General features: G+C 35.4%; 1 protein-coding gene across 3 annotated transcripts in view; it reads left to right on the plus strand.

Moving 5' to 3' along the window:
* Positions 1–15,685, plus strand: part of RNLS (renalase, FAD dependent amine oxidase) — a 259,728-nt gene that overhangs the window by 5,856 nt on the left and 238,187 nt on the right. For all 3 annotated transcript variants that reach the window (XM_081075145.1, XM_081075144.1, XM_081075146.1), the window contains exon 4: positions 6,117–6,275. In XM_081075145.1, the coding sequence (XP_080931271.1) occupies positions 6,117–6,275 (159 nt within the window). The remainder of the gene's footprint in view (positions 1–6,116; positions 6,276–15,685) is intronic.

Raw genomic sequence — 15,685 nt, forward strand, 5'->3', positions numbered from 1 at the left:
TATCCAATTCTTAGTAAAAACCTATTTATATTTTCAATTTGTACAGCTTCTTGAGACAGTGAGTTTCATAATTTCTTATCACTGTGTATTTTTAATTTCAAAAAGTAACCTTAAAAAAATAATTACATACTACTGGTAGAAAATTCGTAAGATACAGAAAAACAGCAAGAAAAATATCATTATAATATGTAAATCAACAATAAGCCCATTTTGTGACACTCTATGCTTTTTAAAAATGAATCTTTTATATAATTGACTTCAAGGTCTATATAATTTGTGTATATATAAACTTTTTGTTTATTTTAATACTATCTTTGTTATATTTCAAGAGTCTTTTCCTCCCTCTATCCGGATCTATTATTATAGGATTTCTGGACCCTATCTATCCCACTTTTAATTTTATAATTATATCCCTTAAGTGTCCTTTAAGCTTCTTTAAAGCATTCTACAGTATAAATGGTCCACAAAAAGTATTTCAGTATTTTCACAAAATAAGTTGAGAGAGTCCCTGGAATCAGAATGACCTGGATTCAAATTAATGTTCTACCACCTTCCTAGCTATGTAACATTAGGAAAGTTAAAAAATCTATAGCTTGGTTCTTTCATTGGAAAAATTAGAGTAATAACAGTACCTACTACAAAGCATTGTTGTGAGGAATAAAGGATATGCTCTCACTGTCAATCCAAGCAAGTAAGTCCAGGTACAGAGTAATCATTTGCTAAATATTAGTTTAAAAAATAATCTACTTGAATGCAGCTGACCTTTGTATATCCCCAGTACAAGAACCTAAGTTGTCAAGTCATTCCAAAAATACTCTCCATTTTAGAATCAGTTGAATTTGCAATCCCACAGTCTAATGGACCAATCAGTAGTCATTTAATTTGGGACCAGACTTCCAGGAAAATTACCTGTATGAGATATGTCTAATCAGGCATGCTTGAGAATAGATTCAAATCTCTAAAGCCAATATTTAAGTAGACCAATTTCCCAGAACAAGTAGTAGGAGAACAAGGGTAGGGGGAAATATAGTCATGTAACTCTTGAGCTATGCTCTATTCTTATTTATTGGCTGATGTGTTTACATTAAGCTTATTACAGAGAAAACTATTTATTGATATCAATTTAACCAACTGTCTACCTTCCTTCATTAGTACAATCTCCTTGAGTGAGTGAAATGTGATTTTCTGTGGTTTTGTTTATTTAATTTTTAGGTTGTCATTGTTGGGCTGGGAGAAATTCAAAATAAAAAAAAAACGACTCTCATTTATTAAATGCTAACTATCTGACACTATGCTAGGCATTCTACATACATCATTTCTGACTCTCACAACGATTCAAGGTAATTATCATTATTTACCAATGAGAAAAATTGAGACTCAGGGAGGTTAAGTACTTCGCCTAGGGTGGCTTGGCTAGTAAGGAAGAGAACCAGAACTCCCTTTCAGCTGACCTGTTGTCTTTTCCTATTAACTATCCTATGGAGGGCAATGAGAGGTGCTCATATCCTCTCCTCTTATTTAACACTGATTTTTTAGGGCCTCCTTTTTCCTTCCTTACTTTCCCCCTACCGTATGAAAGGTTGCTGTCCTCCTGCTACATGTCAGAGGACACATGGCTCAAGAGAACAATCTCATAGAGACCTTTCCCTAGTTCCACTCTTTCATGGGCAATCCCTGACCCAGAGGGAAAGGGGCTACAAAGGAGCATGCCATTTATTTCTTTATGCAACCAGAGAGATCAGTTACCTGGTGGTCCCTGACTATGACAGTTGGAGAGTGATGAGCTAAGGCTTTCTGCCTTTGAATAGGCCAATATTATTAAATCATTCATGAGAGGATGAATTTAGCTTCCAGGGCAGGATGATAAACTTTTATTTTGTTTTGCCTTCCAACAGGGAAAAATATTGCCACATTTATTTGTTTTTATTTTACCATCTACTTTAAAAGGGACATTGGCTAACAATATGTAAAATCAACGTGTACAATATAACCTGTCAGCGTTGACAGGATCAATTTATTAGAAAAGATGGTTTAATTTGCAGATGCTATTGGCTAGGGTGGCTTCTTTCTGGTAATATATTTCCTTTTGTCATTCTCTCCCTTTATACTTTTGTGTTTATTTTCTTTCTGAAATTGATATATGTAGTAGACGTAAGCCTGGAATGTTTTGTCTCAGAATTTCTCCCAGATGGCTGATCATGGCATCCATCCATAACAGTGTCTTTCAGAGAGAAGCGACAGGATAGCCTGTGAACCCTGATTAAGCATTCTTCTGTTTACTTTAGCAGTGCATTTCGTTAGAAATTGTTCACTTTTTTTCAGGTTCCATCTCATCAGTTCTGAATTGCTGCTCCCTAAAACCTATTTGTAGGAAATTATAGGAGGAAAATGGATTTACGTTTTCTCTTTGAAATGGAGGAAGGTGGGGGATAAAATCAAATAAATATATAACAGAAACACATTTTGCCTTCGTAAAATATTTAAACCTTCTTAGTGTTCTGATGTCTTTATAGCTATCACAGATTTTTAAAATTCTTATTAAATATGTGCTGGGGAAACAGTGGGAAATATGAGACATGGTCCCTCCCTTTGTTAACGTAGGGTGTAATGGGGAGGGAGGAAAGACGTTAAACTAATTGTATACAAATGAAAAGGCACATAATTAATGCTTAGAAGACGGAGTGGGAACATGAGAGAGCATATACTAAGAGGACGTCACCTAAATAGGAGTTTCAGAGGAGTTAGTATGGAGTGTGTCAGGGAAGGTGTCTCTGAGGAACTGTTTTCATGGGTACTTGAAAGGTAAGCCACAGTGAACTAGGCCAAGAACTGAGTGATGAGAATTCCATGCAGTGGACACATGAAATTGCAACTGTTCTAATGGAGGAGTAAGTTGATGCATTCGAAGAACTAAAAAGTCATTGTGACAGGAAAGTAGTGAATGAGGGAGAAAGTGGTAAGAGATGAAGTTCAAGGTGAAGGCAGGGGCCAGATCATAAGGGGCTCTGTAAGCAGTGTTAAAGAAGCCATCAAAAAATATTACACAAGAGAGGGACATGGTCACATTTACTAAGCTCAGAATTAACTGTTGAGAGATTTTACGTAGTTCTCTGTTTTAAAATGACAGTTTCCAGAGCCTACAGATTTTAACATGTGGTCCTTTTTGGAAGTTATTAATTAAAGGAAATGCCACTTTCCCAGAAACTTCTCTCCTACCATGTTTCCCTGAAAATAAGACCTAGCCGGATAATCAGTTCTAATGCGTCTTTTGGAGCAAAAATTAATAATAAGACCCAGTATTACATTACATTACATTACATTACATTATATAAGACCCGGTCTTATATTACAGTAAAATGTAATTTTACTATAAGACCGGGTCTTATATTAATTTTTGTTCCAAAAGACGAATTAGAGCTGATAGTCTGGCTAGGTCTGATTTTTGGGGAAACATGGTAGTAGGAGGAAAGGAAAACATCCTCGTTAGTAAGAGCAGCTATCCTATTGCCCGTATTTCTTGGCAGATACTACCTTTTGGGTGATTTTGCCAATTGTGGTGTTAGATTTGGGTCTGTCACCTACTCTAGTGGTTCTCAAACTTTAATGTGCACCATAACAAGCCTGGCCTGACCCCCAGAGATTCTGATTCAGTAGGTCTGAGCCTGAGAATGTGCACTTTTGACAGGGTCTCAGGTGCTGCTGGTCTGGGGTCCACACTTAGAGAACCACTGACATACACCTTGCAGAACATTTTGGGGCCATTGGGATACATGTCTAAGACGTTTGACTGGGTATGGAACATTTCTAGGTTAGTGGATTTCAGTTCCCTTAAACACACATGTATTCAGCAGCACCAATAATAAAGTATGCTCCTTTCAAAGGGATTATTATGTTAAAACATAACTGAATAAAACATAAAATCAAGTGGTGTAGTTGAGGTCCAAGTCAGGGCCAGGGACAGTGAAGCAAGTATGTCTAGTAAGTCAGGGGTGAGACACCCTAAATAAATAGAACAGAGTCAAGGAAGGCTGTTCTGGTTGGAATAAAGGAGATGGTGGTTTGTGAGTTAAAAGCTCCAATTATTTGCACCTTCCCTAAGTAGGGACCTTAGAGAAACCCTCAGGCAAGTTGAGGTACTATTTACAAACTCCTGCTCTAATGTTGGAACAGAGTGATGCTAATTGCCTCAAAGAAAGATTGACCCCAGGGCCTAGTTAGTACCTTGTTCCTTCTAAAATATTTGCATTTGGTTTTAAAAATTTGAGTGCTTACTAGGTTGTGGCATCATTGAAGGGACAATGAAAGGTGTAAAGGTACATTAGCTCTGGAGACCTGACTGACATGGAGGAGCCTGGAGTATTTTGCGATAAATAAGACATACCTAAAGCATCCAAATGTTTTGAATCAATGTCAGAATGAGTGATAAAGGCAGTGATGGTCAAAGGACATCATAGATGAGAAGGATCCCACTGAGCTGGAGTAGCTACAGAAAGGAAGGTTCTTGTCTGAGGTTGGACTTATTTTTTTGGCTGGGAACATGGGGTGTCCCAGGTAATGATGAGCAGGATCTTCCAAAGAGCTTTTTTTAAAAAAATCATTTTTTATCTTTCAGTTACAGTTGACAAACAACATTATATTAATTTTAGGTGTACAACATAGTGATTACACATGTATAAAACATATGAAATGATCACACTGGTAAGTCTAGTACCCATCTGACACCGTACATAGTTATTGCAATATTATTGACCATATTCCCTATGCTGTACTTTACATCCCCATGACTATTTTTATAACTGACAATTTGCACATCTTAATCCTGTCCCCTTTTTAACCTATCCCCCAAAACCCTCTCCTATCTGGCAACCATCAAAACGTTCTCTGTCTAACTTTCAGTTTGCTTTTTCTTCTTGTTCCATTTTTATTTCTTTCTTTTCTATTCCTGAGGCTGAATAAAAGTGGGTTTGTTTTTAAATCAAAGTTTTCTGAAAACTGGAATGTGAGGTGATTGCTAGTATACCAAGGAGACTTAATGATTCAATTATAGTTTATCTTTCAGTTTATGATTCATACTTCATTCTCTTAAAAAATACTAATTAAATACCAAGTATGTGCCAAGTACTACATTATATAATCTACTCTGTTTCCCCGAAAATAAGACCTAGCCAGACCATCAGCTCTAATGCGTCTTTTGGAGCAAAAATTAATATAAGACCCGGTATTATATTATATTATATAGACCTGGTCTTATAGTAAAATAAGACCGGATCTTATATTAATTTTTGCTCCAAAAGACGCATTAGTCTTTTGTATTAGACCTAGCTGATGGTCTGGCTAGGTCTTATTTTTGGAGAAACACGGGATATGCTATACATAGAAACAAAATAGAATTAATTCCTGGCTCATGAGGATTTCAGATTAAAAGGGAAGAAAATATTAATCAAATAACTATTAAAATACCTTTGTGATAAGCACAAAAAAGGAAAATGTGATGAGATATTCTAGACTGTATTTCTATTAATTCTGATTCTTCTTAATAAAGGTAATTAATCCATTGATGAGGACTTTGATTTCTCTTACAGAGACCTTTTTTAGGTTTAATAGGGAATAATAATTCCTTTTATGGGGAATGTTGTTCTTTCTTGTGATTACTAAAGAGAGGAATTGTTAACACCTTTACTGAAATGTAGACTTGCTCTACAGTGATAATAAGTTTCAAAGGCATAATGATGGGATAATGAGCTTTAAATCATGGTATGACATTTCTGAATCTGTTTTTTATCTGTGAAATTAATTGTTATGATGTATATTAAGTGCTTGGCATGGTCCTGGCATAAAATAGATGCCTAATGAAAAACAGCTATGGTTACTATTATTATTCATTGTAATAGTATTTTTTCCCCTTTAGCAGGCATTGTTAGGGAGGGGCAAGGATGCCAGAAGGAGAGGAATTCCCACTAAGTGAGAAAGTAATGAAAATGAAACGTAGGTGTGTTGGAGGACAAATGGCACCATTTCATTCTCTTGAATGGATCCAGTTGGTGACTCTTCTCTTCCCTCTCATTCATATGGGAAAAAATCCTGATTATGTGAACATGCTTTTGTTTTTGGAACAGGTGCCGATATCTGTTTCAGACAATGTGTGACCCAGATCAACCTGAGAAATGACAAGTGGGAAGTCTCTAAGGAAACAGGCTCCCCTGAGCAGTTTGATGTTGTGGTCCTGACCATGCCAGTTCCTCAGATTCTGCAGCTTCAAGGTGACATCGTGAATGGTGAGTCTCAGCCTGCGCTGTTTACTTCAGGCAAAGGGATTTCTTTGAGAGGGCATGAATTCAGTTTAACTCTCTTAGTAAAGGGCGTAGTACAGATCCTATTGATTTGCATGTTTTAAAAACTGATACTGTGACCTGGTTCATGATATTAGTCTAGGTCAAACTGAAACGTATGGAATTTTTTTTCTTAGCCAGTTAAAAAAACGTTGAATAATCTTCTTATTGCCCTCACCTTTAATAAGTAAATATGTGTGTTTGGCCTACAAGAAGAGCAATCTCTTCGGGGCCATCCTGGAGAAAAGAAGGGTTTTATGATACAAGCATTGATGATGTGAACCCCTGGCAAACCTCATCTCGGATTGCTCTTGAGTATGAGTCTCATGTTTTTCTGTTTGGGATTTGTTGGCTCACTTTTTACCGGCTTCTCTCCTGTCCTTTTTAAAAAACAGCTTGGGGATTAAATGGATATAATGTATGGTATGTGGATTATATTTCAAAGTGTACATTTCAATGGCATTTAGTATATTCCCCAATATATGCAAACATTATCACTCTCAATTTTGGAACATTTTCATCCCCTCAAAAAGAAACCCCATATCCTAAAGCTATCACCGTCAATTCTCCATCCCTAACCCTTCCCCCAATCCTAAGGAAACTGTCATCTATTTTTTGTCTCTGTAGATTTCCCTATTACCTGGATTCTTAAGAAAACCTTTTGTATGGCTCTGCTTTGCCTCTGCATGTGTTAGGTCCCTCCCACTGATTTTCCTCCTGTCTTTCTTCATGTCTGACTGAGCCTGACACACTGAAGTCATTGACTTCTAGGGGAGACCTTATGGCGTCAGAGCTCATGAGTTTGAAGTAGAGCCTGGTGATGGTGGACGAGGCTTTGTGTCATGTGGGATGGTGGGAGATACTGACGTGCCTGTAGCCTTTGACCTTTTCGCACAACTAAAATTAACATTGGTTTGATTGAGAAATAGCCTTTTATGTCTCTGTTAGAAAGAAAACTGGTACTAAATGTGCTTTACCGATTGTAGATTTAGAGCTGTAATAGAAGTTGTTCTCTGAGGAAGAATATAGCTGCTTATTAACATCTTGAAAGTAATTTACTTATCCTTGAATATCAGTTCTACCATGCAGTAACAATACAACTTCTTTTCTAGTACAGTGTGAGATAATAATATAGAAAGGATTGGAATATTTATTAGATAGGGCTATAGGCAAAGTAGAAAACTAATTTAAAGATCTCTTTCATGAGTCTACCTCTAGTTTGTTGCTAAAATCACTTTAAAGTAGGATAATTTATTGCTATGGAGTCTGTAATAATTGGATTGATTTCAAGACTGTGTTAAATAACATACTGTAACATTTTACTAAAACACAGTTACTGATCAGTGTTTTCAGTTGTGCTGTAAACTACATAGTATAATTTTTAAAACCTACATAGTTTTGTATCTGAAGAGAGACCCTTCAACATTGCATTTTGAAAGTACTTCTCAGTATTTGTATTAGTGACATATAAAACATAACACCATGCCACAGACTAACTCCTAAGGTGTGTTTAAGGGCCTTCAAATAACAATTTTATTTAGATCTTCTGTAGCCTAATGTTTTGAGTATTTGATCTTTATTTGGCTGAAATAACTTAATTCTCCTACTATTAATATAATAAATTTATCAACATGCAAATATTTCAAAATATTTTAACTTAAAAATAAAAAGATACATCTATATTTCTTTTCCATCTGCCAAAAATAGTTTTACAGAAACATTTTAACGTTGTTATTGCTTAAAGATGATTTTCATTTTCTTCTTTGTAATTTTTGAATACTCATAACTTTAAACATAAGGATAGTTTACTCTTACTATTAAAAATGATAATGTGGACACCATCTGAAAAAATGTATCATGCTGAAAAAGAAATAGATTTTTTTTTCCTTTTCTTTTTTAGTGGAGGGGTGTGGTGGAATATGTAGGCTCTTTTTGATGAAAACGTTTAAGAATGATTGGCTTGGTACATTTGACTGAGGGTAAGGGTCTTTAGGGTGTCGTATTGGCCCAATTCAGAAATAGAGGCCATGCAAGTAATTCTGTGTTTACCTCCTTGTTATGAAATAACCCACCCTGGCAGTAAAAGGTTAACAGAATGTCCTAACAATGACGTTTTAATACCGTGGGTCTAAAACAAATGGCTTAAAACACATCTGCTTCCGCTTTATTAGTTTCAATAATGACCTTTGAATGAGAAATTAGTTAATCTTTTATCTCTGTGTTTTCTGGAGAACTTTAAATACACTCTTGTTTGATTATTAGACATCTTCATTTTCTGTGAAAAGACATCCATTTACAAAGCCATCTATTGTACAAAGCCATATATTGCCATCTAGTGGATCCCAGTATATATTGCAGTTCCCGTGTGAATTTTTAAACGAGAGAGAACTATGAATGAAGATGATTGAAATATAGAATGTATATAAAACTGTAACTATAATACAACTCACGAAACTCATGTATATCATAGAGAAATAAATTTAGGCCCATGATAATTAAGTACTTTACCCAAAAGTGCATAACTGATTAGTGACAGAAGTACAGCTATGCTACAGGTCTCACATTCATGCAAACTTTGGCTTTTGTATGTTTCTTCTCATTCTCTCTCTCTATCTTCATAAATCATGTCTAGCCTTTAGGATCAACATAAGTACCATCTTTTACACGAAAGGCTTCTCTTTTGATTACAGTGTGGTCTGGATTTTCCCCTAACTCTCCCTTTCCCTATTTTGCTTTTCACGAAGAAACAGAACGTTTTTTTTTTTTTTTTTTGCAATTGCTTATTACCTTTATTACAGTCCCTCTGTTGAGAGAACAGGGAAGCTTTATAGACCATATAGTGAACCTCTTGTAATTTATAATTCACCTTCTGGTTCTATAATTGTGCTATTCCCTATATATTAACATTACAAAGATTGTCTCACTTAATTCCCACAAAAGTCCTAAGGCATTGTTATCGTTCTTCCTACTCTTGGTGGTGATGCTAAGATGTGACCTTTTGTACTGTGACTTCAGAGCCCATCCTTTAACCACCGTTCTACATGGCTGTCCCATATGTACTTCATCTTAGACTATCTTACTATTTTCTGAGTTTTCACAGGGTCCTACTTATTCTTTTCTTTAATTAAAAAAAACCTTTCAATTACAGTTGAAATATTGTAGCAATTTCAATATTATAGCAGCTTCATTTGTACAGCATAATGGTTAGACATTTATATAACTTACAAAATGATCCCCCCAATAAGTCAAGTACCTGTCTGACACCATAGTTATTACAATATTATTGTCTATATTCCCTGTGCTGTACTTTACATCCCCGTGACTATTTTGTAACTGCCAATTTAATCCTTTCACCTTTTTCACCCAATCCCCCAACACCCCTCCCATCTGTCAACCATCAGTTTGTTCTCTGTGAGTTTGTTTCTGTTTTGTTTGTTCATTTATTTTGTTTTTCAGATTCCACATATGAGGGAAATCATATGGTATTTGTCTTTCTCTTTCTGACTTATTTCACTTAGCATAATCTAGGTCCATTCATGTTGTTTAAAATGGTAAGATTTCATTCTTTTTTATAGCTGAGTAATATTCCATTATATATATCTACCACATTTTCTTTATCCATTTGTCTATCCATGGACACTGAGGTTGCTTCCATATCTTGACTATTGTAAATAAAACTACAATGAGCATAGGGACACATATCTTTTCTTATACATATATAAGAATAAACTCAAAATGGATTAAAGACTTAAATATAAGATCTGAAACCACAAAACTCCTAGAAGAAAACGTAGGCAGTAAACTCTCTGACATTGCTCTTAGTAATATATATATATATATATATATATATATATATATATATATGTATAATATATATGTATATATATATTATGTATAATATATATGTATATATATTAGTTATATATATATATATAATATATCTCTTTGGGCAAGGGAAACAAAAGAAAAAATAAACAAATGGGACTACATCAAACTAAAAATTTTTGCACAGCAAAGGAAACCATCAACAAAACAAAAAGATAGTCTACCAGATGGGAGAAGATATTCATAATGATACATCCAGTAAGGGGATGATATCCAAAATATATAAAGAATTCATACAACTTAACTCCAAAAAACCAAACAATCAGATTAAAAATTAGGCAGAGGACCTGAACAGACATTTCTCCAAAGAGGACATACAGATGGCCAATAGACATATTGAAAGATGTTCATTATCACTAATCATCAGAAGAATGCAAATTAAAACCACAGCGAGCTATCACTTCACACCTGTCAGAATGGCTATCATCAATAAATCAACAGACAACAAGTGTTGGAGAGGATGTGGAGAAAAGAGAACCCTCCTGCACTGTTGGTGGAATTGCAAATTCGTGCAGCCACTATGGAAAACAGTATGGAGGTTCCTCAAAAAAATTAAAACTAGAACTACTGTATGGCCCAGCAATTTAAGTTTTGGGTATTTGTCCTACTAATTTTTGATCACTGTGTTCCCCAAACTTGCCTAATGAAAATCACTAGTTAAAAAAATATAAGGGGTACTTTTGAGAAGATTTTGAGTTACAGGGTTTGGATAGGGCCTAGGAAACTGTATTTTGACCATGCACCCCATGGGAATTTTTTTCCTGCCAGTTAGGCCTGTTTGGGGCATTTTGCCCTATATGACCACTCATCAAATTTTACTGTGATCCTAATTTTTCAGTGTCTTCCCCACTAAGCCATAAAATCCACGAGGAAAGGTGTCCTGTAGACCACTCTTATCCCCACCCAAAGTAAAGTACCATGTCACATAGCGACCCACACACCGATAGTGTTGGTCAATCACTATCTGCTGAATGAATGGACATCTGGTTTATTTCCCAACTTGATTATACACTCTTTGAGGTCAGATAACCTTAGAGTCTGTAGTCCTGGCTTGGTACCTGGTTCATGGTCCTAGGGTAAAAGGGTGAACCTTAGATGGATCATTGTATTTTAGGACTAGAAGAAACCTTGGGGCTCATTGCTTCTCCCACTTTGATTTTAAACATGAAGAATTTAAAGACATGATCTGCTCTTACATGATCACACAGTTTATTAGGGGCCAGACATGAGAGAGTATGGTTGAAAAAAAAGGAGGCACCTTTCAAACATTATTGTCTTGATTTCATGTTTCCCACACATTTAAATAGAGCTCTTCATCAGGCTGTAAGGAAAGATCTGGGCCTAAAATCAACATACCTTTCTTCCCTGCCATAGTTCTTTCGTTTTCCTCCTAGGAAAGTACTATGGTGGAGGGAATAAACATCTTACTATTACATCTGCCACCATCCACGTGACCTTACGCACTATTCACAGGATCACGCATATCTCTGAGGAAGCACCATGATGGAATATTTCTTAAGTGTCCCCATATTCCTGACATTTTTGTAAATGCTAATTCAAAGAAATTGAGAAGATGCAACGGCCATTTGCCAGGCCTTCTCATGAAGCTATGTGTGTGGGCAGAAAAATCACAGGTGAGCTTTACATCTCACAAGTGTAAAAGTGATGTGTTAGGGGAAACTTGAAAAACATGAAAGCATGCTTGTGAGGTGAGGTGAATAAGGAAATGGTAGTGGAAGTCTCGGTAGACTGTTCATAATTATCAGTGAAATGAGTGCCTCAAACAAGACAGCCAGAAAAGTCCTGGATACCAATAGTAAGGCTCTTGCAAACATAGTGGGAAACATTACTTTGCCCTTGTGCAAAACAATGGTGTATTTATATCCAGAATACTGTGGTCACCTGAGTTAGCCTCCAACATCATGGTGGAAAGAATGTCTGTTCCTGTAAATTGGCAAAATGTCTACTCTGAGCATCTCTCCACCTACCTGATAATAAATGCACCCTCAGTCATCATTAGAGCTTCTTCCCTTCCCTTTGGGATCACACCACAATCCCAGGCTTTTAGAGTGCCAGAAAACTGGGGAGGCCTGGGGCCCAAGTCCGTAAGGTTGTTGTCATTATTGTTTTCCCTCTGCTATGTAGGGCTTGGACCTGGCCCTGGTCCTCTGACATCGGTTAAACATGTTGCCTTGCATGGACTCAGAGACAGTAGTTCACTGACACTGAGATCTTCCCACGGCTCGCCAGGCTGAGGCATGCTGCACAGGCATTCTGCAGCAAAATCCCTCCTGGGCAGGGCACACAAGTGGGAGCCATGTCTCTATCTGGAAAGGAATCCCCCGAACCCCTGACCCTTAAACATTTCATATCCACCCTGTACCCTCCCATTCTCTGGGGCTCATCAGCTTAACCCACCTTAAGATCCTGCAAGAGGAAGACTCTTTACTTTCTCATGTGTGTATGGGTGTGTGTGGCAGCGGGAGGTCATCCCAACCTTTTGAAACACAACACTGACCATCTCTTTCCTAGATTGGAGGGTGGGGAAAGAATTGTTTTCACCTAAATAATCCTTCTTGGTAATTCTTTAATTTCTGGTTGCTCTATGATAGCAAAGGTGTGTTAAAACTACAGAAGGTATCAAGAGGGCAAACTGTAATAACCAAAGGATCACGTGCATGTACATATGCATATATACCATTTGATTAGAAGTGAAGAGAACCTGGAATTATGTTTTTAAAATTCTAGAATACAACCACCAATGGGGAAGCCGCAACCGTTAAGCCTCAACATAGATAGTTTTAGACTAAGGAAATGTGACTTTACTTCAACCCAGAGAAGTTTTCAATCCAAGCCAATATTATTTATTTGACAGAATCTTAAAAAAAAAAAAAGCGCTTACTTTGCTTACATTAAAAAATTATAACACTTGCTCCTTTAAAGCGTAATAAAGTTTCAGTAAATTCACAGATGGTAGGTTTTTAATGAACTATTAACGATCCTGGGGTTACATTTCTAACTTTCTAAAGATGCCCTGGTAAATAACCACTTTCTCAGTAGTTACCTATGTCAATCCCTCCGCTTTCTCACTTCAGCGCTCTAGCAAGCAAACAAAGCTCCTGGTGCTGTCCCCACTCTTCTCCTTCCCAACCTCCAGCTACCTACTCTGGCCTCAGGTATCCTAACCACCAATTTTCGCCTTAATGCTGTACTTAAGATACATAAAACTGGTCAATATCTTTTTTCTTCTAATATTATGTATTTTTTCTATTTTAATTTTATTTTGTAGTTGATACAGTTTAGTGATGAAAAATTTAAAAGTAAAAATAAAATCCACTCATAAGTCTAGCCCCATAGATTCGAATCCAGTAAATACATACTTTTAAATATTTTTTATGGTAGAAATAAAAATGTTTTCTTTTTTTAACTTTACAATATTTTAGGAATATCTTCCCAATGCCAATGAATGTTCGTGTGTGTCAGGATTTTTACTACATAGTGTTCTATTCTTTGTATTTACCTGGATGTATTAAGCCAGTTTGATGGATATTTTAGGACATTTCCAGTTTTACAAAGTATTGCTTTGACAGTGCAAAACTGAAACAAAGATTTTCTCTACTACACTCCTTTCCTCATAGAAACAGTTATTTTACCATAGAGTAGAATTAGGCCCTTTTGGTGATTTTTGTTCTAAGTTTTTTTGGCTAATTTATGTTTTATTTTCCCTGTCTGCTTCAGTATCAGGTTTCATTAAAAACTCCTATTGGAATATTGATTTCAATTACAGTTAATTCAAGTGTTAATTTAGGAAGAATTGAAGTCTTTACAATAGTGCGCCTTCCTATCCAAGGAAATGAAGCAGTTCTCCATTTATTCAGATATTTTTACATCTTTGTAGCTTTTATCTTAAGATCTTACGTATTTCTTATTAGGTATATTATGAAATCTTTTCTGATATTTGTGGAGATTGTGAATAATATCACTTTTGTTACCTTATGTTTACTTAGGTGTTTCCAGAGAATACCACCTAGCTGTTTTAAATCCAAACTGAAAAGCCTGTTTCTTTCGATAGGGGAATTCAACCCTTTTACATTTATTACTGAAACTATCTTTCTTTTATCCTTTCCATTGATGTCTGTTACTTTACTTTCCCCCCACACTTTTTACCATTTTCTTACATTTGCCAACTTTATCAAGCATCCTTTGTTCCCTTCCTCATATTGTTTATTTATAGGATCTACAGTGATTTGTCATTCCATTAAAGACTGTCTTCTTATCCTTTACAAACATATTGAAACCTATTTCTTCTCCCTCCCACTCCTCCCTACCTCATTCCACAAATATTTTTTGAATGCCTACTGTATTAGATGTTGTTTGGTTAGTTAAAAACATTAAGTAGTTTTTCTCCTCCTCTCCCAAAATATTTTTTTCATTACTTTAAATGATGAACCTGATTGGTAATATTATAACAAATGAAACCATCTAAATTTGAAGTAATAATTCATTATCTGCCCCATTCTCCTTTTCCATTCCCAGAGATAATTGATGTTAACAGTTTAGTGAGTGCCCTTCCATACCTTGCTCCAAACATATGGGTGCCTTCTAAATGTATTGTTTCGAAATTGGCTTTTTAAATTGACATTTCTTTAGGTAAATATGTATAATTTATTTCTGTTTGACAGTTGCATAATTTTTTGTAATTTGGATGTAGCAGAATTTAGGTTTTCATCTCTTATTGTTTATTGATAGACACTTGAATAGTTTCCAGTTTTTTCCTGTTTATTCCTATTTATTGCTATATTGCGTGCTAAAGTGTCAAAATTGAAAATTTTCGATCAAAAGATCTATATGTTTTAATAGATATTGCCCTATTACTTTCCAAAAAATTTTGTGATGATGCTTATCCTTAATGATTGAGAATGCCTGTTTTTCTATATTGTCTATTCAATAGCACTGGATGCTTTTAATTATTTTATTAATCTTTTAAGATTTCTGCCAAAGTGATAAATAAACCCAGGTATATCATTCTTGCTTTCATTTGCATTTCCCTTGAATGAAAGTGATATTAATCTTCTTTTCATAAATTCTTTGGTTATTTAGATTTTCTCTCTGTGCATGTCCTGGTCATCTCCTATGTTTACTTTACTAGTGGGTTGTTTTCTAGGAGCATTTCATATATAAGAGATATTAATATTTTTTATATGGTATTACAGTTATTTCCCAGAGTATCATTTATTTGTCTTTTGCTTTTGTTTATGTCATTTGCCATAATAAGTTCTCAAGATTTTTATTTAGTCAATTATGTCTAGCTTTTCTTTTATAGATGCTGGATTTCCTGACTTGCTAAGGACTATTTCCCTTATTCTAAAGTCATATAAATATTTTAAATTGCATTTTAATAGTTTTAATTCTTATACTTTACATTTAAATCTTTACCTGTAATGTGTATTTTATAAGGTATGAGATAGGGA

This window comes from Rhinolophus hipposideros (genome assembly GCF_964194185.1).
Source record: "Rhinolophus hipposideros genome assembly, chromosome: 15".
Lineage (NCBI taxonomy): Eukaryota > Metazoa > Chordata > Mammalia > Chiroptera > Rhinolophidae > Rhinolophus > Rhinolophus hipposideros.